Source organism: Plectropomus leopardus, chromosome 14, assembly GCF_008729295.1.
Source record: "Plectropomus leopardus isolate mb chromosome 14, YSFRI_Pleo_2.0, whole genome shotgun sequence".
In the NCBI taxonomy this organism is placed as follows: domain Eukaryota; kingdom Metazoa; phylum Chordata; class Actinopteri; order Perciformes; family Serranidae; genus Plectropomus; species Plectropomus leopardus.
The window spans coordinates 4370516-4398130 of NC_056476.1; the positions used below are offsets into that span (position 1 = coordinate 4370516).

Genomic DNA, 27615 nt, shown 5'->3' on the forward strand with positions numbered 1-27615 from the left:
TATGATGTTTTTGACAATTTTTGAAACTTTCTATGCTATGGCATTAGTAGTTACGCTATTTTATGCTGTTTTGAGGTGCTTTTTGCAATTTTTGAGACGTGTCATATTTTGACATTTTTTCCATACTACAGCCTAGCTTTGTTTGGTCATTTCTTCAACATGCATTTTTATGATGTTTTTGGCCATTTTTGCAACTTTCTATGCTATGGCATGAGTAGTTGCACTATTTTATGTTGTTCTGAGGTGTTTGTAACTGTCTTTGGGACGGGTTATATTTTGACATTTTTGCCATACTATAGCCTTGCCTTTTTCTGTGATTTTTTCAACATGCATTTTTATGATGTGATTTTGCAAAATTCTATACTATGGCTTGTCTCAGGCCACTATTTTATGTGGTTTAAAATTGTTTTCAGCTGTTTTTGGGACATGTCCATTTTTGACAATTTTGCCATACTATAGCCTTGCTTTTTTGGTCATTTTTTTGACATGATGTATTATGGCGTTTTTGGCTGTTTTTGCAAAAGTCTATGCTATGGCGTCCATCAACACGCTCTGTTATGCTGTTTTGTGGGGTTTTCAGCTGTTTTTGGGACATGTCGTTTTTTGACATTTTTACCATCCTATAGCCTTGTTTTTTTGGTCATTTTTTCGACATTTAGCCTTTTTGCAAAATGCTATGCTATGGCATGTTTTAAGCACGCTATGTTATATGGTTTAAAATTGTTTTCAGCTGTTTTAGGACATGTCATTTTTTGACATTTGTCAAAATACAGTAATACAGTATTGCTTTACATTCTTCTGCATGCTTTAAGATTGCACTTTGGGTCGGTTTTTGGACATGCCATTTTATGGTGTTTTTGGCCGTTTTTGCAACATTCTATGCTACGGAGTGTCCCAGCATGCTGTTTCATTGGGTTTTATGTGGTTTTAAGCTCGCATTTTCCGTCGTTCTTTTGACATGGTATATTATTGTGTTTTTGGCCATTTTTGGGACATACTATATTATGATACGTTTGATGCATTTTTGATGACATATTATACTGTGATTTTTTAAAATATATTTTTCACTACACACTATTTGACTACTATTTTGAAGATATACTATGATATGAGGGTTTCTAGACTTGTTTGAGCCCATACTATACTATTAAGTATTTGAGTTTTGAGTTTGAGTGTTTTAGGACATGATATACCATGATGTTTTTCAGGCTTTATGGGGGACATACTATATTATGACATCTTTTGGGCATTTTTGTTGTCAAACATTTTTTACAATATTGTAGGTTATATTATTCTGATATTTTTATGGCATACAATACTATGACTTTTTCATAACTTAATTTACAAAATGCTTTAAAACATACTAATGTTTACTTGATATTTAGCTTTTTTTTTACCATGTATTATTGCTACTGCTACAAAAAATCATCCGAACTCTTTCTCCAGCACTTTAGTTTTTCAAGGCAATATCCCTTAAAAATGGCCTTTACCGAAAATATAAATAAACCATAACCTGTTATAGTTATAATTAAAGGTCATTGGTTACTGTATGTCACTGCTACAAGACTACAGACTGCAGACTGTGCAGAGTCCAACCAAAGGTAAATAATCAGGTGTACCTTGTACGGCTGCAGAGGAGAGTGGAGTGTTCCCAGACCAATGCTGTCCATTTCTGAGCTGGTTGAGCAGATTTCCTGAGATACAGACAGCACACAGACCTTCAGATAAGACTGGCAGGGACCTGACTTCACCTTTGATAGCATCTAATTCATGTGGTTTGTTCTGAGTAATCTTAAATTGGAAACTGCAACTCTACTGTTCTGTGTGTTTGACTGACCTGCTGTGAAATGATAATAAAGTTGTTCTTGCTGTTGGGCATTTAAGACTGATTCATTTTCTTCATGCACTTTGCAAGTAGAAAATTTCCACACTATAGCTGACTTGCTGTGCACTGACTGAATTATTCTCTAAATTACACTCACAATTAATTGAGATTTATTTATTGATACTGTGCCAGGTGAACACAGTCTCCATTTTCTGAGAATTTACCAAATTACAGTCTTTTCCAGGAGACTCCTTGGAAATAATTCAGAAATTACGGACCAATTAAATAAAGTGTTACCCTGATAACTGAGTCTAAAAGCTTCAATGGTGAGCCAGGATTAAATTTCAAGACAGATGAGACTGTGCAAAATCAAGGAGCATAATATCAGTTCTGTTTGCAGCTCATTATGTTTTTATCATTTGCTTACTTTAAGGCTTTTTGGCATGAAAAACATTGAGTGTATGAAAACTATACCACAGCACAGTCAAACCAAACTGAAATAAAAAGTCAAAACGACCCACCAGTCTTTCCTGCAGTGTGTGCAGGTCAGCAGCCACCTGTCGCAGCAGGAGGTGCAGTTTGTTGCCGATGACGTGGACCTTCTCCTTGGCCTCAATGCTGTCTTCTCCGGTGGTCTCCAGCAGGAGCTGAGAGGAGATCTCCTGCAGGGAGGAGACCTGCCGCTGGTGGCTGCACAGCTCCTCCTGCAGAGCCTTCAGCAGGGGGCGACAGAGAGCACAGCAGTCGGTACACAGCTGAGAACAATGTTTCATATGCAGACAGTTTAGCATCCTAAAAATCAAGTTTCAGTCAAGCCTCTTCATTAGCATGAAAGGTTTCTCTGGAGCAGGCGGACTGTCAATATTGTCAGCTCATTTAAGTGTACATATATATATGTATGTATATTTGTTGCCAGTTCAGTACAGAACTAATGATACAAGAAACCGATGCAATTTATACAGTTTTGGTCACAATAAAGATGTTGTCACAGTTGTAAATCTGAGACAATAACAGCGGATAAATAGCAGAAAAGTTTTCGTCTTTTGTATTTAAAAAAAAAGTGATTCTTTTTTTTAACCCTATCAAATCAATGAGACATATTTGTATCTTTAAAAGGCAAAACAAAACATAATCAAGTAAACAACATAAACTCAAAACACTAGTTTTGTAAGTGCCAAAATAAAAACTTAATTTTCCATAAAACCTACAGTAGCTGTTGGAAATAATTTTGCTGGCAAAAATAATCTCATGAACACATCGGAACTCCAACATTTAAGAGGATGTTTGGTGAATGTTTCTGGGTGCTATAAAGAAACAACAACTGAAGGGGATACTTGACCATGTTTTTAAAAATGTCCATGTGGATATCTATTACTCAGCAGGTCTTATGTTGACTTTCTGAAGTCCTCACCGTTAGCGTGTCTCGATGCTCCAGCAGAGCAAAACGTGACGACGACTGGTCGCTGACATTCACAGCGCTGAGTCTGTTCTCGGCCTGAGAGAGCCACAACAGCAGCGAGTGCAGCGTCTCATGAAACTCCTGAAGAACAAGAGCAGAGGTCAAAGGTCATAGAGGCAGTTTGTCTTTAATGCTTGATTTAAATGTCTATTAGAGCCACACATATTAGTTTAACTCTTTATTCTTTATTGTAAATGTGTTTAGAAGTGTTTCCATGTCTGACCTGACACTGCATGAGTGCAGAGTGCAGCCTCCTCTCCCAGCTCTCCAGGCCGCTGCAGGCCTGCGTCCAGCTGTGATTGGCTGAGCTCAGGGCGTCCTGCAGCTCCCGCAGCTCGGCGCTGTCGCCCCGCAGGAAGTGACGGCTGCTCAGGTTGGCGGAGATCATCAGACACTTGTAGCTGTTGAAGGTCTTCTGCATCTCCTAAACAGGACAAGGAGGAGATAAGGGGGGTCATACAAATTTCGACTAATTTCCATGACTTTCAGTGACTTTTCAGGCAAATTTGAAAAACCATGCATTCTCTGAAATGACCATCGATACTCCTGATCAGTTCTTTTTCATTACTGTATACTACCTTTTTTTTAAAATATATACTATTTTAAAAAAATTATGAATTCAAAACAGGATTAGAACTGAATATTTAAATACAACCACAGCACTAAAGGAGGAGGCATGTCAAAACATTTTTGAGGCACTGGGGAGGGGGATACAACTTTAAATGGCTGTATTTTCAACTTTAAAGACAACATGCTGCAGTCTTAAAATGATTAAGGCCATTTCTTTAAAAAAAATGAGGGGATTTTTAAAGAAGAAATGTTGTTTTTTGTTTGTATTTTTAAAGTTTTGGCTTTTTTTAAAGAAAATAATGCTTTTTTGTTGATTTTTTTCTTTAAAATATTTATATATTACACCAATTACACCACGCATCACAGCCAGAAACTATTGTTGGATTTCAAAATTCCAGACGGTCCTTGAATACATCATAGGTTATTATACAGGGTAGTGAAACAAAATTCCATGACCTTTCCAAAACTTTCAGTGTTTATTTAATTTTCCAAAACCTTTCTATTGCTATTCGCAAATTCCATGACTTTTCCAGGTTTTTCACGACCATACGAACTCTATGAATGTCAGTACAGATGTGACTGTGTGAGTCTTTATCCTTCTTCATTTAACTGTCTCGTGTGATCAGACAGCTTTGTTGCCGTTGTACCTTCAGTTTCCTGATGTTGACTTCGATGTCTCGGATGCTGGTGGACGGTGCGATGCGCTGTAGCCTCTCCAGCTCAGGCAGCACCCGGCCCAACCAGGAAGTGACATCACAGAGGTCAGAGTTCAGCTTCTGCCACTGCTCCAGGTCCTGCTTAATGTCCGTCTCTTTGTTGAACTTCTGTACTTGGAGCAGCTCCCAGCGCTCGATCACACCTGCACAGATACAGGAGTCATAAACACTTGTGAAGTCTGTAAACGTGTTTGTGTGTTTGTGGTTTATTTCCCTCCGTCAGGTTACCTGTGCTGGTCTGTTTGTCGGCCGTGCTGCTGGTCAGACCTGGATCCTCCAGCTCCTCGTCATCGTTGAGGATCAGCTTGACTCTCTTCAAGCTGTTGATGCTGCCGCTGCACTCAGACATCAGCTTGGCCTGAACACAGGAAAACACATCACTTTAACCCTTTGAAATCTGAGCAAACTGACTTGAAAAACATGGGAAGACAGAAATGAGCAATGAAAAAAAGAACATGTTTGCAAGAAATTAGTCAAAAGTACCTAAAAGTTAAATCCTTAACGTTTTTTAAAAAGTAAAAAGAAATTGCCTGAAAATCTGTTATAAAAAAAACATAAATGACCTTGAAAGTGCTTAAAAATTAAAACAATTCTGTTAAAATGCAATTGTGATAATTAGCTAACTGAAGTTTTTTTTTTCATTTTTCCCTACACAGTTTTCCCTGTCTTTTAAGAATAATTCTCTAAATCTTCTTGTTGCTTGCTGCCTTTTTCCCCCCATGTTTTTGAAAGAAATACAGTCAATTTCCTCAGGGTTCAAAGGTTTAAACACTTGAGAAAGGCATCTGAAAGCAGCACAAGAAAAGTGAGGTTGCTCCAGATTTCAAAGGGTTAAGCCAAAACACTCATCTTCGGTCAAAGACAAATTTTCTTCAGACGTGAAGCTTAAGACTAATCCTAAAATGTACATGTTTTCAATGGCCTCTGGTTGCTCATAGTGATTTTAATATTTTATGTTCTTCTTTCTCTGCTTGGTAATCTTTTACAACCATTTTGTTGTTATTGTTTTTGAGCCTTTATAAATAATATCTAATCTATCTAATCTATTATCTATTATTATCTATCTGTGCATCATTCGTTGTAATGTTTACAGCACTTCAGTCAACTGTGGTTGTTTTTAAATGCACCATATAAATAAGCGTAATGTGACTTGAAAGATTCAGAGGTTGTTGGTGTCCTTACGTAGCCCTGCTGGTGGAAAGGAGTGCTGGAGTGTGTGGGGGACGAGCTCAGGCCTTGGATCATTTCTCGGGGGACTCGTTTCCTCTCGGGGGAGCCCGGCTGGTGCCAGCTGGGCGGGTCGGTCACTGACTTCACTGAGCGTAGAGAGAGAAGGAAAAAAGTTTAGTAAAAGTGCTGAAACAAATAAGTAGAAATGAAGGGGTGGAAACAAAAAGGCTAAAAAATAAACCACAGACAGATATAAAGAGACATGGAGTCATATTTTGAAAAATAAGACCATAAGACTGATTACTGAGGCATCACACAAACCTATGATTCACATAAAGTTTCTGACACATGCATGAAGTTTATGTCAAATACATGCAATAAAAAAGACACAAATGGACTGCACATGTAAAGAGCATCCATTATCACATCATGCAAGCTTATAAAGTTCTTGGTAAACACTTGCTCAAATTATATGTGACTAATTTAAGTCGATGATAAGTTGTGCATAGTCACACCTACAGCTGAGGGTAAGAAAAAAAAAAAAAACAAGGTGTCTGTGATTTACATTAGGGATGGGGATGTGGGGTACAGCTGGGTAGGGATGTGGGGTTGCTAGGAGACGGGATGTTGGCCCATAAGCACACAGAGAAGCAGCAGCATGCAGGAGGCAGAGTGCCTACCCGAGGCAGCTTTCACAGCTCTGACAGTCGCTTTAACAATCGACTCTGAGCTCTCTGTGACCTTCACATCTGGAACAGAGAGTGGAGGTCAACGGTGTCTGTAATTACTTGCTGCTTATTTTTTTAAAGGATTATTTTATTAATATATTGTAACTTACTCCTGAAATTGCACTTTAAGTCCTGCACTGCACTGTTTTGATTTTAAATTTAACCACTGATTTTACGTTTTTCTTCCGTGTTGTATTTTTTTTTTTTTTCAAATTCTTCCTGTGCGTTGTATACTAAAAATCTTCCTGTGCGGGTCTTTTGTGATTTTAATCTAAATATTTATAAATACAGAGAGAGAGAGAGAGAGTTTTGCTGAGGAGCAGCTGTTACCTGACAGAGCGCTGAAGAAGGTTGTGTCTTCATCATCCTCGTGTGACGACGAACCGCCCACGTCCACGGTGTGGTCCCACTCCAGTGGGATGGAGTCCACGCTGACGGGGGTCTCTCTTCCTGACCGCTCCAGAGGCGGCACTAAGAGGTGGCACATGACCTGCCGTCCAGCTGAGGCTCCACCTCCTGCTGGTACCTCCTCACCTCCCTCCTTCTTCCTCGCTTCGCCCCAGGAAGTCCCGTTAGTGAGATCAGGTGAGTCTTCCAGGTCTGTGTCCCGGTCTGACAGCTCCCGCTCCTCCTCCAGAACCTTAAAAAACATCACAGAAGAAGAATTAGAAACCAAAAACTCACTGAGATGTCTTTCTGCTAGCAATACGCACATTTAGAAACAGCCTCAAACACTGATAAAAATAAAAACATGTTTGGAAACAGCGTGTAGTCCTGACCGGGCGTCTGTTGACGAGGCGGTGGTGGAAGCGAGCCACCCTGCCGAACACCTCCTGGCAGTAGGAGTGCAACTCCTCCAGCTCGTCCTCGATCAGCACGGCGTCCAGAGGAGCGCTCTTCTGAATCAAGTTCTCCCCAAACACGATCAGGGCGTCGATCTTGTTGGTGTTCAGGGTGATTTCCTGCTGGAAGCCCTGCAGAGGGAGGAAAAGACTCTGGATTCAGTATATTTTTTTAGAGACGCTTTAAAAAATGTGTCTTTAACTGAGATAAACATGAGAACCGAGTGCTAATTTATGACATACAACGTTCATCAGAAGCAGAGTGTAACTCACGTTCAGCTGTCTCATCTTGTCTTCGATGTCGCTCTCGGAGAAGTGCTCCACGTTGGTGAGCTGGAGGTCCATCTCCGTCAGCCAGACCAGGATCCCCTCACGAGTTCCCTCAAAGTCTTCTCTCTGAGAGGTAAAGTGCTGCAAGAGGACACACATCATTTGTCATTTCCTCACACACGTGGGAGGACGGTCCGAAATTAAAAGGAGGGCTGAAGAAGTTCTACAACAATGGAATCACCAATGCAGGTCAAACTGCAGGTGTAAACCATCTTAGGTGCGACTGTTTAACTTGGATTGACTTTATTGATCAGAATTTAGTACAATCACTTTCGTCACCTGGATCATAACTCTTTTTTTCTCTGTCTGTGGTGCTCAACTGTTAAAAGTCACAGATAAAATAAATTAAAAGGGTTTGTAAATAAGTGTTGTAGAACTAAAATGAATGATATCTCAGTGCCATAAAATATGGGCCATTCACACCTTTATCTCCAGTGTGAACCCTTTTAAACCTGGGAAAATTGTCTGGCTTTCTTTCAAAAACATGAGAGGAAGGCAATGAGCAACTTCAGAAGGAATTACCCAAAAATTTGCAAGAAATTAGGAAAAAGTACAGGATAATTACTGGAAAAATTGTTTAAAAAATGCTGCTTAAACTGCTTAAAAATGATAATAATTCTGTAAAATAATTTAAATATTTAATTAAGATCATTTTAAATGCGCAGTTTTCCCCAAGCTTATTAAATATTTTTCTTAATTTACTAATTTCTTATGATTTGCAGGACTTTTCTTGTCAAGTTGCTCATCGCCTTTTCCCACAATATTTTCAAAAGAAATCAAACCATTTGCTTGGGGTTCAAAAGCCTTAATACCTGTGAAAGGCACCAGAAAAGTGATGTTGATCTGGGTTTCAGAGGCTTAACCACTGTTTGTTTTTACTTTCGCATTAAGCATCGTTGAATGTTGCTCTGCTGCATATTCCAGTGAATGTGAATATGGCTTACGGGGGGCCGAGCCCGCAGAGGTCAACCAGCACCAATCGGTTCTTTGATTCCATGCAACCTTTGCAAAGCAACATAAATATTGTCCATCTGCTCAGAGCCACATGCCGCGATGCGAACGGCTTCCCGCCAACGTGACGCCTCGTGCCTCGTCACCGTCTGAGAGGTGACCTAAATCCTGACGGCTTAGAGTTGAGAGCAGCGAGATACCACAGCTCAGCTGGAGAGGTCCGATACATGCGCGTGTTTGCTTTCTGACTGTTAATCTTATTCATTTATGTTGTTGATATTGTTTTTGGCTAATATTCAGATCCCATTTATTAATGTCTTGCTAGTGTGTGAGGAAGTTTCCTAACACAGCTCTAAATATCCTGTGATTTTACCGGCTGCATGTGTGTGATTTGAGGTCTTCTCCTTGTCTCACCTTGAGTCTGCGGAGAACAGCAGCCACCCTCTTCTGCAGGCTGTCCCATCTCTGGTTCCCCTCGTGGACCATGACTTTGAGCTTGCTGGCGGCATCAGTTCGGTTCTCCCGGGCCAGGCGGCGATACTGTTTGTTGACCAGCTCCAGCTGAGTCAGACGCTCGTGAACCTGCCGCTGGAACGCCTGAGAGAAGAAATATGAAAATGAGGAAATATGAGCACAAATGAATCTCTGATAAGGTTTTAGAGAAGGCACATAATTTTTTGGGCTTGTGATGTGCAGAAGTTCAGTCTCGTATCAGTCAAAGATGTACACACAGTATATCACTGTAGCCTTAAACAATGTCACTCAAAAAAAAAATAGTTTTTATACAAAACAAAGGGCATGATTTATCCGTTATGTGAGAAACTCAACAGCAATGTCTCCTTCCAGAAATCATAACCCGGCTACTCAAAATAATCGAGAGAATCGGATAATCCGCAGTTTCATGTAGGAACTATTTTCTCTACTGAACTGCACCCACGAAGTGCATCATCACGCAGAGGGAAGCGTGCATCTACTCATGAAGTTTCACACTCATGACAGCATGAGACGTAAACATTAACAGCGTCCCCCTAAACTGAGCTCAGTCGTGCAGTGATATGTACATAAAATAGTTCCACTTTGAGCACCACAAACCTAACGGCATCTCGCATACATCTTTACAGTCGATATCTCACTGATAAATAGCACTACAGGTAAGAGGAAAAACGTGTTTTTAACATGGGGGTTAACGGTCCCTTTAAGCTATATTGCGATTTGTATAGAGGTTTGAAAAACATTCATAATTAACATTTAAATCAAATAAATATTCAGTCTGACAAGTTGAAACTGCTCAAAGCACACAGCGAGCCTCCACCACACATCCAGCTGCTCTGGAGGATTAACAACCTTTTCCAGTGACTTTATGGATTTGAACTCTGTGCTGACCATTACCCTCCCACAGCTTCCATTACATGTCTCTGATGGTCAGTATGTAGGTCGCCGGTCCTCCGCAGGACGAAGTGTGTTTAAAAATCAACACCATCTACAGTGGATCCCTGTTGCCGTGGTGATGAGGACACTTCGGCAGAGTCCAGATTACCAAACGCTAATCTGTGTTTCTAAATCCAGACTGACACATCAAAGGTTACCTCTGAGTCTCCGGGCACCAGAATATACCTGAACCTGACGCTGCAGTCGCAGCGGGACATCATCTCGTTTAGCGCTGAACTTCACCTTGCAAAGCTGCAATGCTTTCCTGTCATTTAATTTTCTGACAAAATAAACAACAACAACTGATCCCACATGCTGGTCATCTACCAGCCTCTTAGTGGAACATATGAGTCCAAATTCAACTGTATAAAGGTGGAAAATATACATATTTGGGGTATATCTAATGAGGAAACAAAACAAAAAGACACAGAGCTGATTCATTTTCTTAAAATTGAAGGACTAAAATCCAGTCGGGACCAAGTTATTGTTCTGCAATTCACACGAGTCTAAAGTCTTTCCACGCAACTCCCAAGTCAATACTGACAAGCCCCAAGTCCTTAACTTTGAGTTAAAAGTCCTGGACGAGTCGTAATGTGCTCATAGTTACACATTAAATTTACCAAAACTTTTAATGCTTTTAAAAACTGTACTTTTCTTTCCATTAGTCTCCTAAATAAATTTATTGTTTTAATAAATACATTTAAAAATAAATAAATATATAAATTTAAATCCAGACATGTGAAGTCCAAGCCGAGTTTCAGGTTGTTTTTTTTTATTTGATTTTTATTTTTTATTTTAACTTTTTATTGTCAAGTCTAAAGTAATTAAATTTTGTGACTTGAGTCAAAGTGAGTCAAAGTCTACACCTCTGTAAAATTTCTATTTGTTGAGATGCTTCTTATGACATTAAAAAGTTAAGTTTAGTTTATTTAGCTCAATATCACAATGTAGTCACATTTTTGAGTGGAGGGGAAGTTTAAATCCTGCCTTTACTTTTAAAAAAAAATAAATAAAATTTAAAAAAAAAGTTTTGTCTCCCGACCTCAAACTTCTTGAGCTCTTCCTTGGCGCAGGTGTAGAGGACGTCGGCAGAGTCCGGGTTCGCTGCAGTGAGCTCAGCTGTCTTCAGCCAGTCTTCAAAACGAGAGAAGTCGTCCAGGAACTTACACCAGAGACGCCACGTCTCCTCGATCCTGAGGTCAACAGAGCAGATCATTTCATTTTTTCATATATTTTTGTGTGATCAGCTGAAGACAGTTCATTAAAAAAAATCACCATATAATGCATGTCTATGTTGTTGTTTTTTTTAAACATATCAAGTAAAGACTGCTTCATTCACATATTGATTTACATGATCTTTTTTGGTCATTATAGAAAAAAAATGTAACTCAATTCAATGATCCAATATACCAATTTTGAAATTTTAAAGATTTTATTGGTGGATTTCTGTTTATTTTGAGGCAGAGTCTGTGACTCTGTTCGCTCACCTCATCCTCCTTTCCATGGACATGGCACAGATGTTCCTCCAGCGTCGGTCCAGGCTGCGGGTGGTCTGCTGGATCGAGTCATTCTCCGAGTCGCTGCCGCAGGCGTCCGCATCGTGGAGCAGGACGTCACAGAGCGTCAGCACCGAGGCCACGCTCTCCGTGTGTTGCTCAATGTCCCGCTGCAGATCCTGGAGGTCAAACGGCACAGAGAAACTTCGATCACCTCTACAGTTTGTAAACAAACCAGAAATTCACGGTGTCTCATGCAGCTCATATTAGGCATTTCTTCCCATCAACATGAGTATTACTGGTGGAATATCAAAGCTCAGAGTTTAAGGTTGTCTGGTCATTTTGAGCTCAACGCTGTTTTCAGATGCTCAAATAAAACACATAAATTACAAAAGCATTCATTCCCGAATGCAGCAGATGATGCTCAGTAAAACAAAGCATTCCTAAAAGCAGCAGTGAAAGAGAAACAAGAAAAAAACAAGACTTAAGAAAACAATCATTCATAATTTCTTGATGTTTTTCACTGACAGTCGCCGAGTCGTGCAGACTGGGATTACTGCCAGACCTCAACAACACATTGGGATTTTTTAAGAGTGAGTAGCTCCCTCTGAAGCCTGACAGCACTTTTGTTGTTTAAAGTTACCACTCTCTGGGTTGCCATGGTGACAGATGAAAGCTTAAAGAGCCCATCCACACAGGAGTTATTTCACCCGTCCTTCATCCTCTAATGGAGAGAGCCGCAGCCTTTTTTCTGTGGCGCCGTCTCTTTCAGCCGGCCGGGCTCTCTGCTGTGTTTCTTCCTCACTTTTACCAGTTGACTCTTTTTTCTTTTTTCACCTTATTTCTGCCTGTCTGTCATACGCCTCTCCCTCTCTTTCATGGAGCATTTCGCTCTCCAGACATGTACTTTTTACTCCGCCATGGCGCTGTCCAAATTCAGGCACGCAGCTCAAGAATTCAAGCGCATTTACTTTTCTGTCAACTGCCTCACTGCAATCGCAAATATGTGTTTTCAAGAAGACAGAAAGTGATTAGTACGAAGTTATCAGCATCTCAATGCATGATGATCTGACCGCACAATCTATAAATTTAATTCAAGGAGGCTTTATTGGCATGACCACAGTGAAACAGTATTGCCAAAGCACATTTTAACAATTGTTTTTTTTTCATTATAGAACAAGAACATCATTATCTAAAGCAAATTGAAGATATGTTTGGGCATTAACAACAAAAAAATTAACAATAATGATGATAATATTCTAAAATTAGAATAATAATAAATAATAGATCATTTAACTAAAACAAGAAATATTCTAACTCTCCAAGATCCTGCAGGTACGGGCCTCTCGTACCACACACCTCTCTCCTTTCAGTATAGTAGCAGAAATAGTTGCGGGCTACAAATGGACCAACAGGCTGAAGTCCATTTCCTTTCTTTGGGCCGCTGACTGAGGTCCGGCACTCGATGCATTTACCATCTCTCAGCGCAATGTGACAGCTCCCTCCTTCACAAACACCCCTCTTTCCTGCAGCTTGCTGAGATTTTACTTTGCAGCACACATTACTCCACTCTTCTGTTATTATGCTGTGGGCCACTGCAGGGTGGCCGTAACACAAAGGGCTTTAAAAGCAGGCGTGCATCACTACTGTGCGACTGAGGTTCTTTCCTGCAGTGTCTCCCCTCAAAGTGGAGCCTCAACTCCGCCCTGAGCCATCATGAAGCTTTTTAAGCCTTTTTATACCTGGAAGATGTCTGAGCTTGGTAGTTATTAGAGGCCTGAAACGGGAGGAGGTGCTGGTTTTTATATTTTTAGCTCTGTGAATTACAATTTGAAAGTTTTCTTTTGCTGGTAACTTCCACTGTCCCTCCACATAGAAACATGAGAATTTCCAATTATGTTTTATTTGTTTTACCTTTGCTCCTGAGATCTTTTTTTTTTGTTTGTTTGGTTTGGAAATGTTGTTTTTTCTTTGAACTTCTTGTCTGCACTTTTGCTATTTTAACAGTGATTTTTAATTTATTTTTTTTAAATCACTTAATATTTTATCTCTTTACTCTTTTATTATAAAGCTGTTATATTTTATTGCTCTGTAGAGCCCTTTGAATTGCCCTGTTGTATAAAATGTGCTATACAAATAAAGCTGCCGTGCCTTAGGAATGGCTCCAAATTCAACAACCTTATTAGTATTTTTCTAAAACCTTAGTATTTAAAACTGAACTGAACTAAAAGTAACACTAATATGCTCTCTTCAAAGACAGCGTGAATTGACAAAAACAGAAATTTTACCTTGCTGAACACAGGAGCTGCTGGTACCACTGCCTCAGTCACATTAAATGTTTGTGTTTTTCTGTGATTTGGGTGTTTTAAAGGGATAGTTTGGATTTCCAAAGGTCACATTATAACACAAACAAACTTAATGATCAAGGCAGCTGTAGACCAGCAGCTCCCACGTTCAGCAGGGTAAAATGATATTTTTTGTCAGGAGAGTCTGGCTTTGAGGAAAGCTTAAATACATTTAAATTTTAGATCCCTTATAATTAGTCCAAGTTCAAGCAAAAATGCATGTGTTTTGGAGGTACTCAGCATACGACTAGATAGATGAGACTTGGATTATACTGTATGAGTTGTAAACAGAAGTTTCAATGTAGTTTTGTTGTTAAATGCTGTCGCTTATGACTTCAATTCATCAAGAATTTTCTCACTTTCTGGATTATTCGCTCACCATGGAGGCATGAAAGAAAAGCAAGGTTTCTTCAGGAATTCAGTGGAACATGGGTCGAGTACTAAACATACAAATGGTATAATTAAACCCTCAGCACCTGAAAGCTCCACTTTTTCACTCACTGGATATTTGACTGGTTTAAAACTATACACTTTCATGAGGCACTAAAATTCTGCTCAAACATCACAGTAAAACAAGAATCACTCTGTCTCTGCCCACCTGCTGCTCGGCCAGTTTCCTCTGAATCTCATCGCTGTGGCAGACGTTGTAGACCACCGGCTTGGCCAGCTCCGCCTCGATGCGAGACAGCCACGTCCGCAGGTTGCTCATGTTCTTATCGAGCTGCTGCACCGTCACCAGCGTCTCCTTCAGCTTCCTCACCCTGCAGAGAGAAAAAGGACGCGTTGGTCGAAGACCATAAAATCTTCAACTGGTACACTGGTTCTGTTGCTCTGGTCTTCTACAAAACTACATATTCTACATCCTTTTATTGCCAACAAATCCCATGAAAACACAAATTGATCTTCACAAAAGTATTGTGCGTGTATCACAGCCTTCTTTATCTTTTTATTTTGTACCATAGAGCTACATCACAGTCCAAAAACTATTAAAACAAATGACAAGAAGTAACTCTGGGCATCTATCTTTCACTGTCAAAACATAAACAACCAGATTTGGGACACTTTAAGATGCAGAAGGACAGCTTCACTTCTGGCACTCCGCAGTGAGAATTGCACCCATCACCCCGCTACGTTAGCACGGCACTCGGCTCTACACCACAGATTATCACTGTGGCAGCTCATCACAGCGTCTGGGAAGCGCTGCTATCATTCTCACGTATGACACAACAGGAGCCATTATAGCGGAGCTACAGGCTGACCTACATCTGACTGGGAGCTGGGTGTTGTCTGAGAGAGAGGCTGCATTCCAGTTCAGCTCTCAGGTCAGTGCCCTGCATCATCACAAACCAACACAATACTGAGAGGGGGACAGCGCACTGTCATGTGACTGCAGCTGCTGAGAACTCTGAGTATCAAAACTCTGTTCGCCCGAAATATCACATGTGGAGGTAAGAAGTGTTCACAGGAGCATCATCTAGTGTGCGGACACTATTTTTGGTTATCTCAGCCCACCCAGTGCTGGATTTTTGAGGCTAATTATTGATCAGAGATTTTACTTTAATAGAACTGTTTAATACAGATCCCTTGAATTATTTTTTTGAGACATGAACCAAACAGGACATTTTACAGTTAAAGGGATACTTCATCAACATAATGATCATTTCTTTATCAGTTAGTCTTGCATGTAACATTACATGCTATCATAAATTACATTTATTATTTTTTTATGTCTATTACTATTGTTATATGTTATGTTACTGTTACCATCATTGTTACTGTGCATCTCTCCCTCCCTCACTTTTTCTAGGGGATTTTAGGGCCTTTGGTCTGTGCTCTAAGAGTGGCTATCTAGTCTGAAAATGTAAAAGTCACCAAATTTGGAGAAAACACAAGTCCCACAGGACACTAACATTGTGCTACATGCATCTTGAGGTGCAGGAAGCAGCAGGTGGTGCAGAAAGACTGAAGCTCAAACACATCACATGATTTAATAGTAATGTTCTTCAAACATTACCACTGATTATTTAATTTTAACTGTCCGTGTGCAGGTGTCATGCTAGTTCAGATACTATTCAAGGTGTCCAGTGTTCATGTTGCCAACACACCTGAGTGATGCAACAAAGCAGCATCAAGCAGCTGTTACTGACGCCATCACGGAAGCTGTGTTTTGCTTTCATTTCTAGCCGTACACTGAAAACTGTTGTGTGTTTTGCATAATGAGACAGAAATTTGAACAATCTCAGATGCTGATGCTGCAGTAACAGAGTGTGGGGGTGATCTCGTCTATTTTTGGCTCCTGATGCAGCTGCATGCATGTGTTTGTGTTTGTGCATGCAGGTGGGAGCTCGCGCTTGCATGTCTCCACAGTATGTGAGGATGTGGCAGTTCATGGAGGGGCGGAGAGCAACATCAGTGACATCAAAAGCATGCTGCTGCGATCATAGACGGACATAAACAGGCTCACTGCATCCACACACACTCACACTCACACACAGACACACACAGAACTGCTGTCCAAGCTGCCACCTAAATACCAACACACACAAGACGGCTCGAGCTGGCGTCTCAATTGAATCTGCTCTGAATGACTCTGCATGCGTCCGCCTGTCTACATGCCTGCACCGACAAAGCCCAGCCCATCCCCCTTCGCTCCTGCTCTCTGTGTGTCCTCCATCTCCTCCTATTTACACAACAAAACACCCGATCTGCTCCCCTTTTACCCACTTGCCTCCTCAGCCTCATGCTAGTCGGCTGCGTTGGGGCGCGATGTGGCCGAAAGGTACTTACGGGCTGGTGAGGAGGCTACTCCATGGCGATGGCTCATCTACTAGCAAGCAGCCCCCCCCCCCAACCTCCTCCATCTCCCCCTCCCTACTCTGCAGTCCGGCTGTCTCCTCCTCCTCCTGTCTCTCTAAACATCTGGATGCAGTAACAGGTTCATTCAAGGTCACAGCAGCTCCCCTGGAAAATTTGTAACTAACTACAACTAAACTGTTTTTGTTATCTGTTCATGTGTTGATGATTTTTATGGTTATTAGTATTTAGTCAGAAATGTCCAACATCATTCTTGCTTTTTCCCCTCTTTTTTTTTTAAATATACAGATTTTGTTTTGTTTCATCAGTTACTCACTTACTCTGAGAGTTTTACTCTCACTGTTAGTTTTCTTGCATTCATCCAGTTTCACTTTTTTTTTACAGACAATTTAAGTTACCATAAAGTGAAGTGGAACAAAAAGTCTCATGTTTGAGATACAAAACCTACAAAACCTCTGTGTGCTGAACTGTTCATGTTAACGTGTTTAGATGTAAAAATGTCCTGAATTATGCATTTATGTTTAGAAGGACAACTTAGCCGGAGCAAAGACCGTCTCTAAAGTACTCAAGAGTGGAACAGTACAGATTTAGGCTGGAAACGAGCCATCAAGGATACTGTAATATCACGTTACACCATTCGGCAACAACAAACAACAACAAGCCAACAAGCAGGAACAAAAAAACAGAAGCCCATTAAAGTCAGTCAGGTCTTGAGCAGATTACAGGTGCAGCTGTTTATTGTTGTTACAGTTTACTGGATACGAGCTCGCACATTAGCGCCGACACTGCTGACACAGACAGACCCAGCGGGGAGCTTCAGTCTGGAAAAACCTCCATCTGCCACCGTCTTACTTTACAAATAAACCAGCTCGGGGTTCAGCGCACTATAAACAAGTCATATATCACAAGGACTGAATAATGCAGACGGGTTAGTACAACAACAGGTGGAGGAGAAAAGGGAAGAACGACTCACAGATATACAGAACGTAAATCTGAAGCCCTTTTCAGACGTGGAATACATATCACTGCCGGCACCGTCTATCTGTAACAGTAATGGCTTCATTCAGACATGAGCCACAATGATCATGTGATGTTTTGCACCTGGTGTGAGAGACGGAGCGTTTACACGTCTGAAAAACAGCAGAGAGTTGTAAAGTAATGATATTGAGGAGTCTGCTCTCTCACAGGCTGCATGAATACCCTTATAAATAATTATCATGAGTCGAGGAGCAGTGTAACTTCATTGTTTAATTAAGGGACTAAATAAATACAACCCTTTGCCTCTTATGCCTTACTCTTTCTTTTTTTTTTTCTTTTCTCATGGCAACTTGAAATGTTAGTTATCATTTTTACACCAGCGCCCAGGTTCTGTAGGTAGCAAATGTACTTTGGTCCATCTGTGGAAATGAGGTGTTTTCAGGTGCATTGTTGGTATATTGTTAATTTAAAGCAGCAGAAAGCGATTGCACCATTGACCACAAAAATCTGGTCGTAAATCAGAATGGTGCAGTATTTTCCTGTTTTTTGAAGAGCACATTATTCAGACAGTAAGACGCTCCTACTTGGCTGGATTCACAAAATGTGTACACATGTGTACAGCCACTTGCGGGTGGCTGAAATAACACATCATTAATATGTAAAATATAACTGACATCCTCTAAAATGTGAATGTAGCAGAGAGCAGTGCAGAGCTGCTGACTGACTCTCTCTAAGAGAGACGCTGTGTGTATTTACTTACAAAGAGCAGCGTAACTTCATTGATTATTTCAGAAGATAAAAGTTTCGTTCTGTTTAAAGTTTATAACTATAGCTTTTAGTTTCGCTGCTTAAATGTCCAACGGTTCTTGCACCACTGCTCTTATTTCTTTACTCTCAGCACAAAACCCTCTCACTGCTCCAAGTTGCTGAAACTCTATCCTCTCACAATTCTTTGTTCAATGTAACAAATTACTGTATTAAGCGAGAAGTGCGCCATTATAACCATGACGACCAGACCTAAGTCTACACGAAAAGAGCGCTGAGGGGTTGTGAGAACTGTGTTGTCTTTCTTTCAGCATTAAACTGCCAAACGACATGATACTAAATAAAATGTAAAAGCTCCACTTGAAATTAAGAACATGATAAACTATTTTAGAAACAAAAACACAATGTGTGGGCGTTAAAGACGTAGATTTGTTGAGCCAGGTGTAAGGAGATGGAGACTGAAACGAAGGAGGAGGCAGGGGAGCAGGGACACTGCTTTTAAGGACAAACATCTGCCTCGTGTGCATCTTATTCACACAATGAGGAGAGAGGATGGTGGCCCTCGGTGGCCCCCGAGGCTGAGGGCCCGGTGGCACAAAGGCTCGTGTCAGCAGACGGCAGCTGCTGGGCCGGGTGACGGAGCACCCGGTTTGTTTTGGGGGACAAAGGCGAGCAGCGGGCCAGTGTCAACGCATCTAATCCCTCGGCAAGTCAAACCTCAGCAGTCATCTGCCGTAACTTAGCGAGGCGAGACGCAGACAAAGGCTGAAGGTCAGTCATCACTGACTCTGAATCAGCTCCTCTTCAGCTTCATCAGTGCTTATCAAAACGTGTGACACAGTGCTGCAGGACTGTGGCAACGGAAACACTGACTCATGTCAAGTCTGTGGAGTAAACTACGTCACTTCATGATGTGCAGATGGAAAGAAATAGTGAAAAGGAGACAGAGTTAGGATTAGGAGATGTTGACTTTTAAGGCTAACGTCTGTATTTTTCAACCATGTTTTGTGCCTAATTTACTAATATGAACAACAATTATTTAAAAATGGTCAACTTTTCAGCGAAAGTGCTGCAGCAATGACACTGGCTGCGTGGTAAGCTCTCCGGGCATTTGTGCAGCATCAATTTAAATCCACTAACAGTGTTCATGTTGGCTTGGATTGTTATTCTGTGTTTTGTTGAAGAGTAAGATCCCTTTGTTTAACTAGAAACTGCCCCAAAATCATTACTGCCGAACCCACCAGAATCCATGTAAACAAACATTTTAGAAACAAAATAAAACTAACAAAAACTGTCTTAGTTCATCTTTTCACTGTTCCAATAATCACAAAGTCTAGTTTGGCTGAAATTAATTCTTGATTCAACCAATTAAATATGCAAAAAATGTTGGCTCTATACACGCTAAAATTCCTGTTTTTTAAAATGGAGTTTGGTTAAATTTGGGTTTGGTAATACTGATTTCAGGGCTGTTTCTGGTCAAACAAAAAGGATCTTACTCTTTAATAAAAAGGTCCATCTCTAATAGTGGTCACAAACTTTGAATAATATCTGAGCCTGTCAGAGGAAAAAACAAGAACTTTTAGTGGACGTAAATTGCCATTGCAAACACACCCAGAGTGGTTACAATGCAACCTGTTACATCACTGCTGCAGCCCTCTGATTCCATACCAGACCCAATTTAAAAACGTTTTTATTCCTATTAGTCACTTAAAATAAATAAAAAAAAACATGGGAAAATATGGTCCTGGATAGTGAAATGTTTGGGGAGGGTTTCTTTAGCACTTCAAAACAGCCTGAGATTTTTTTTTTGTGGTTATTAATGGTACTGCAAATAATACTCAAGCACTTCTGTTTTAGATTCAGCTTTTAACTAACAGTGCTGGTTTGGTGTTACAAAGGTTTCATATTAACTGTTAGGCACACCACTGACAGGGAAGTGCTGGTGGTGAACTCTGCATCCTTACTCTAACCAGCTTCCTGCAGCTCATGTTTCATTGGCTCAGAGGTGTGTCCTCTATCAGCGTGCGGGTGGATTAGGCTGGAGCCCACTGATCTACACAAAGCTACTTTTTACTCATCTCACACACACACACACACACACACACACACACACACACACACACACACACACACACACACACAGTTAAGATTCAGGAACATGTTATAGTAAAGCTGGTCGTCTGTTTATTTATTGTATTTCTACCTGTGGTGGAAGTTGAGCCCCTCTCCTTTTCTCCCATTTATGCTCCTCTATGTTCGTCACAGGTTTTTGTTTTCATTTTATTGCTTCTGTTGTTGGTTTTGGTCTATTTCTTTGTATTATTTTATATTTATATTTTAGGTGTTACATCTCACATTATGTGTTCTCTGGTTTTAATCTTATCGTAATTCTACACTAGTTTCATCTCACTTGCGTTCAATTGGACCGTTTGGCTTTCCGTTGTTGTATCGCTGTCTATGTATCCCATTTCTGCTTTGCTTTGCTTGTCAAAGCACTTTGTAAGGTCCGTTTTTAAAGGTGCTTCATATTATTCTGTGAGGTGAGGTGCTGGGCTCCTATAAACCTATAAACACTGAATAATCTAAACTCATCCTGTTTCTTTCACCAAAAACCGCTCTGATGGGTTTGAGGTTGAACAGCGTGGACGGACAACAGATAAATGGTTCGCTGATCATCTTAAGCAGCTTGTGAAGACTCCCCATGTTTATCAGATTAGTGGCTTTTCAGCCCCTCCACTCTTCAGTGGATCATGAACCTCAACTTCCACCACAGGTTCTGGCTTTCAAAATCATCAATTAAACATTATAGATATTCACAGATACACATATAGGGATATGCATACCTGTGTAAACTTTGATTTGGGGGCTGTTTATCTTGGTTTGAATCTTAAAGTTACAGCACGCAATATTTCAGACAATAGCGTTCCAACTTTGTGTCATCATTTTGGGAAAGGCCCTTTTCTGTTTCAACTTGACAATGATGCCCTGCCCACAAAGCCAGCCCCCTAAAGAGATGGTTTTCAGTTATGGAAGAACGTGACTGTCCTGCACAGAGCCCCAAACCCCATCCAGCAACTGTGGGATTCACACCGGTACACCGACACAGATATTTTTGGTGGCAGTGATATAATAAAATCTGAATCAACAATGTGACAACGGCACATTCCATCACAGACACGAGGCTCGTGCCTCAGCGGCGGCTCATTAACAGGCTTAGCCTCGTTATGCTGGGGTGACAGAGGGGGGAGGCAGCTGAGAGGAGGAGAGCAGGGGCCAAATCCACTATTGTGTGTCACACTCCCTCTCCACTCGGGTCCCCCGTCTATTGTTTAAGACAAGTCTCTGCACTAACAACCTGTCAGTCATCATAACGACCATCGTCCACCTCGTCCCTCTCTGTCAATGTTTGCTTTGACTGGAGATCCTGGTAACGGTTTTAAGGCCAAATCCACATTGATACATCCTCATTTCTTTGAAAACGAAAACAATCTCTGTACACGCAAGCTTTTCGAGCACCGCTTCAGAAATAATCTTTTGCCATACTAACACTCCTAAAAATGTATGTCACATGACTAATCATGTATACTGAGCATGCACATGCTGACGTTAACAGGAAGCAGAGTGTCTACTCTGCGGTTGGTCATTTATTGCCAGAAATAATATGGAGGAGGAACAGCTATGGCAAAGAGTAAGGTCGGAGATTTTTTTGCTTGGACTGACAACAAGCTGGAACTGTTACTAAAAGTAACACATGGGTATAAAGTGTTAAAAAACACCATGAGTTGTTTGTGTTTTCCTTACAAAATAGAGTCGGGAGGGCAAGCACTGGCATTATGATGGAAAAATCCCTGCTATATAAAAAGTCACATACAACTTTAAAAGAAGATTTAAGGTGTAGGTTGCCAGCTTAGAAGCTGTTGTTGCTGTTTTGTGCACAGTGCTAAAATGAAGTGCAGAGATAGATCTGGCTGTGTGAGACTAGTTTCACATAGTGACGGGGATTTTGAAAATGAGGTGGGCTTCGACTTTATACCCACAGTCTACATCCTGTTAGCCAGACTACTGGCACTGTAGCTGTAGGTTAACCCTTTGAAACCTGAGCAAATTGGTTTGAATTCTTTCAAATACATGAGAAAAAAGCAACAAGCAACTTAACAACACGTGGCCCAAAAAAAAGTAGCAAAAAATGTGTAAAAAAATGTTTTTAATGACCTGAAAATATGCAAAAATAAATAAATAAATAAATACAAGTGGAAAAAAAGTGAAAAGATTTGTATTTATTTTATATATTCTGCTATATATTTTTGACATAATTTTAATCATAAAATTACTATACTTTTCAGGACATAATTAACTATTTTTGATGATTTTCTTTGATTTGATTTCCTTTTTTAAAACTACTTTTGGGGTAATTTTCTTGTCATATTTTACTAATTTCTCGCAATTTGTGGAAAATTTCTGACCAAATTTGTCATGTTTTTTTTCCCCAGTTACCCAAAGAAATCAAACCAATTTGCTAAGACTTTTAAGCTAAACAAAAGACGGATGTGTAAACCATGTTTCACAAGGTTAAATATCAATAATACCGTTTAGAGAGTATCAAAACATTCATTAAGATAAACTTTGAGCTTAAATAAGAGACATAAACAGTGTAAGGAGAGTCGGAGTTACCACAGTCACTAAACAGTCACCATATGGCAGATCCAAGATCTAAGTCAGTCATTCCCATGAAGGATAAGTCACCTCCACCCCCACCCTGACTGGTTTAACCCATCTGGCTCCAAGACAACAGTCCGCAGTCACTCAGCTTCACTCAGTTCAGCTCAGTTCGCTCTAATATGATGTAGATTTTATGAACTCGCCATCCTCTAAACAGAGTCTTTTACAGTCACCAAGCAGGCAATTATGAGGAGCAGAAGTGAGTCATCAGTTTTAACTCGCTGTCCTGTCATTTGCAAGAGAAGTACCAGTAATTGTTGTGCACTCCACCACCATGCATCCACTCTGCTGCACAGAAAGGACATGGCCAATAATAATTACTGCACTGTTTGACATTGGGAGGCAGAGTTACTGCGAGAGAGCAAGAGGAGTCAACTAACTGTCTGGAAAATTAAGCCAGAACATTCAAACTAAAGCAGCCTCCAGAAAGATGACTCATATTATGGCATCAGTTAAAGAGCGAACCCAAAGGTCACACTGTGATATTAACAGGAGTATTTCAAAGCCCAAATCTGCCACTTTTTATTGTCAGGCTTGTTTTCCCACACACTTGGGAAAACCCACTCTGTCTTTCTTTCCTGACAAAAACCTTTGAATCACACAGAAAAAATGCATTTTGCTTGTGCTGAAAAGAGTGAGAACTTATACAAGCACCTGAACAGACACGTAGAGACAGGCACAACATGGAAGTGAATTATAGAAAATATTTCCAAATAAATCAATGCAGGTCTGCATTTTGTAAAATAAACCAATCATTGCAACAGAGGAGACTAATGGAAATTTAAGTAACATAAAAATCTCTCAACTAACTCTCGTCCAAATACAAACTATTTGGCTTACAACTCCTTTAACTCGCTGACACCTGAGCAGTTTGACGTGATTTCTGTCAAAAACATGAAAGGAAGCCAATGAGCCAGTAGAAATTACCCACAATGCCACTGTCCAGCCACGTTTCGGTTGAATGTGGAAGATGGCTTTTGGTGTCATGCTCATACACCGAAAGCACTTACTGAGTGGAGGTATTTGACAAGTTTGGAGGGAGAACAGGCTGAAAATCAACATCTAAAATTACTAAAATAACTCTATAAAACTCAAGTTGAAGTATATTGACTTTTAATCCACAAAAAAACAACATTCATGACCTTTGCCATTTTCTGCAAAAGTGTCACAACACACTTAGGGGGTTTTGCATACCTCAAGAGGGGGACATTCACAGGGCCTCCTCTTGTAAACACGCCTCCATTTGAACACAGCAAATATCCAAAAGTGTGCATCATTTAAAAAAATGGTCTGAGGAGGAGGAATTGACTGCAGGCTTTTCAACTGAGGTCAGAAAACTGACTTCTTTTCAGTCAAACTGAGATTTGTCAAATAGCAAAATACAGTCAAATCTGCCATTCAATTCAAGTGAACTAAACAAGAGCACCTCTTCTTGAGTTCGTATTTACAGCGTGGATCAGCCAGTGGATTTATGTCGCTCTCACTGTTTATGCCGACCTCGTATCTATCAGTCACATGCTGCATGTAGATCAGCAGTAAAGCAACACTAAGCTGAAGCATGATCATATCAGCAGCGTCCAGCATACAGCCACAACTCCTCTCTGTATTGGAATGAGATTCGCATTTATGGATTAATATTAATGTCGCTCCATCTTCTGTCGGCTCTGAGCTTTTCTATTTTAATCTGCAGCCACAGTGGAATAACAGCTGTGCTCTGCCTGCTCCTGTTCTCAGAGGTGAAAACCAACACAGATAAAGCTGCACGATCTGAACTGCAGGAGAAAACAACAAGTTTGGACTTCAAAAAAGTCTGCCATGCCTTAAAACAAAAGCAAGAATCAACAGATTTATGGGAAACTGAGTCTTACATTTGAGAAGCATTTGCTGTCAGGCACCTTGCAGCCCATAATACTCAGCGAATTACCTGCACTTTCAAAGATCTAGCAATCAAATTAGACATAAATCCCATTCATAAAAAGATGCTTATTTCCATCTTACCCTTCATTCAGCATCTACAGTCTGACTCAAATATAAAGCTGTTTTCACTGTCGGAGCAGACTGAATCGAGCTCTCTATAAAAGAGAAACAGTTGCAAGTGCAAAGTACAAGGCCGCTGTTCCTCTCCCGGCAGAGAGAAGTCCTTACAGTTATCACCACGTCTGTTTTCATGACGGGCTGTTAAAGTCGTACTATCAACAGAGTCATATGAATCACAGTTATAAAGAAAAGGAGACGTGATTTCCTAAACGAGGGCAGGGTGATGTCGTTATCACGAAATAATGGTCTGGTCAGAATGCCAGCACATTGATTGGTACATACAAATCACTAGTGGTATCCTGCATTTGTGTGGTGTCAGAATAGTATAAAAAAATTGATTTTCTTGTCTTACCTGGCCTCTATGTGGTCAAACAGATGCTGCCAGCGGTCATTGATGTCCTTCAGCTTGTCGTTGATCTCCGTCTCTTTCGTCTTGTTGCTGGCTGTGATGAGCTGTTCCCCGAGCTGCTTCAGATGAGTTTTATTCTCACTGAACAGGTTGATCTCTTCCATGCAATCCTAATGGAGAAACAGAAGAAAGAGGACATTACCATTTTGAAGCTACTAGTGATTACATGTAATACACATTTAATAATTTCTTTACAAGATTATCGTTGCTGTAAGTCTGGCAATAATGACAGGGTTTGCTTTACGATGGCTTTAGTAAGGATTAATAAAACATTTTAACATTCATTAATATTAAAACCAAAATCAGCTACAATTAAGTGATATTATGTCTCATCTCAGTATTTATGTCTCATGAAAGGATTTTTTTATGGAAAAATGTGGGGCAACTTACTTTACTCACTTTTACTCTTATTACCTTAACTTGATCTACCATTAATTTCCGGCTAAAATCACGACAATTTCTAATTTTGGAAGTTTGCCAGAAACAAACACAACTTGGGGAAAGACACTAAATGTAAAGCTCCACTGTCTGAAAAGATTTGAACCCCTTGTCAGGGCAATAAGTTTGTGTTTCTATAACAGCAGTCGTCTTTACTCCCCTCCGCTCCCCTCTCAGTCGCCCCCGCACACAGCGTGACCATGAAAGAAGCCGAGAGTTCAGCACAAAACAAACCCGCGTGGCCCCGCTCGGGCTCAAACAGCTGTCGTCTCTTTAACAATCGGGAGGGAATTCACAGCTTTTTGAAAAGCCCAGACTGTCCCGCTGCCGCCCAGCCCGCCATGAGGGCCACGAGGTGACGCAGCAACAAAATAATTACATCCATTTCCGTGACTTTTCTGAGACTTTGAGAGAAATTTTAGAGGCTGTACATTCTCTGAAACAACCCTCGATACTGCTTATCAGTTCTGTTTTGTACTATATTATAGCTTTTAAAATATATATCTTACTTAAAAAAATACAGAACAGGATTAGAAATGAATATTTAAATAGAACTTAGGGACTGTTTGTTATTTATGGTGGGGGGTACAAAAAGGGCGAGGCATGTTACGTTTTTATTTTGGCATTTTTCTATTTATTTTACTGCAAATTAAAAGCAGGAAAAAATTTAGCAATTTCTTTTTTCTGTGATGTTTTTGGGTGCTTTTTAAAAATTACACTCTCAGTCACACAGTAAACACTGATCATCACTTCTGATGGATTGTGAATTTACAGCCATCGTCACGAGTGACACTGATCCAGTCTTGAAGCCAGGTGAAGTATCTACTGTTATCACACTGACGGAGTTAAAGGGGCGTGTTTTTGCCGCAGCCTCCTACCTTCTTGAGTTTCTCCACCATCTCCTCGATGTTGAGGTCCGAATTGTGCGCCACCTTGTTCTCCATCTGCGTCAGCCACTCGCACAGCTCTTTGTTCTTCTCATTGAAAATGATCCACGCATTCAGACGATCGGCGATCTCCTGTTTTCGCAGAGACACCTGACACAAAGAGGATTGGAGAAAAGAAATTAAATAAGCTTTATTAGTTTAAGACTCTTAGTCGTCCTGTGTATGCCTAATCCGCACCTTAATATTACCTTGTCATATTAATTTACCATCATCTTAATTTAATTTGTGCTGAATTAGATGAGTTATAGAGATGGCGATGTGCGATGGCACGTACAAATGTGTTTATAGATGTTCCAAAAGGCTTTATTTGAATAGAACAATCATTTAAAAGAATAGTTAACTTAATTTCATTGGTTTATCAGTTACTCACGGTATATTACGCTGAATTCAAGAAGAAAATTTTGCCTCTAGAAAACGGAAAATTCCAAAATGGATTAAAATCTCAATGAAATGGAGTAAAAGGGGTCCTCGTTTAACAGCAAAACAATATCAAAACACCTGTTTACAAACTCTCCCACAACTTCTGAAGTATAATCCAAGACTTATTTATCCAGCCGTTTGCTAAGTACTTTCTGTTTCTGCAAAAACCTCACTATTTAAAACGTTTCCGCTTAAGAGTGGCATGCATGGCCACTCGAGTGCTCTGCA

The 27615-nt window shown here is 40.4% G+C and overlaps 1 protein-coding gene across 2 annotated transcripts in view; it reads right to left on the reverse strand.

Annotated features, from left to right (window-relative positions):
* LOC121953918 (nesprin-2-like) overlaps positions 1 to 27615 on the reverse strand; it is a 77608-nt gene that overhangs the window by 42607 nt on the left and 7386 nt on the right. The window contains exons 7-23 of one of the 2 annotated variants that reach the window (XM_042501200.1): positions 26899 to 27057; positions 25526 to 25692; positions 14459 to 14621; positions 11507 to 11694; positions 11062 to 11212; positions 9006 to 9188; positions 7584 to 7721; positions 7248 to 7442; positions 6799 to 7108; positions 6421 to 6489; positions 5753 to 5886; positions 4799 to 4928; positions 4502 to 4713; positions 3508 to 3708; positions 3237 to 3365; positions 2347 to 2538; positions 1620 to 1694 (exon numbers count right to left, since the gene is read on the reverse strand). In XM_042501200.1, coding sequence (XP_042357134.1) covers positions 1620 to 1694; positions 2347 to 2538; positions 3237 to 3365; positions 3508 to 3708; positions 4502 to 4713; positions 4799 to 4928; positions 5753 to 5886; positions 6421 to 6489; positions 6799 to 7108; positions 7248 to 7442; positions 7584 to 7721; positions 9006 to 9188; positions 11062 to 11212; positions 11507 to 11694; positions 14459 to 14621; positions 25526 to 25692; positions 26899 to 27057 — 2796 coding nt within the window. The remainder of the gene's footprint in view (positions 1 to 1619; positions 1695 to 2346; positions 2539 to 3236; positions 3366 to 3507; positions 3709 to 4501; positions 4714 to 4798; positions 4929 to 5752; positions 5887 to 6420; positions 6490 to 6798; positions 7109 to 7247; positions 7443 to 7583; positions 7722 to 9005; positions 9189 to 11061; positions 11213 to 11506; positions 11695 to 14458; positions 14622 to 25525; positions 25693 to 26898; positions 27058 to 27615) is intronic. The other variant, XM_042501199.1, reaches the window with a different exon arrangement.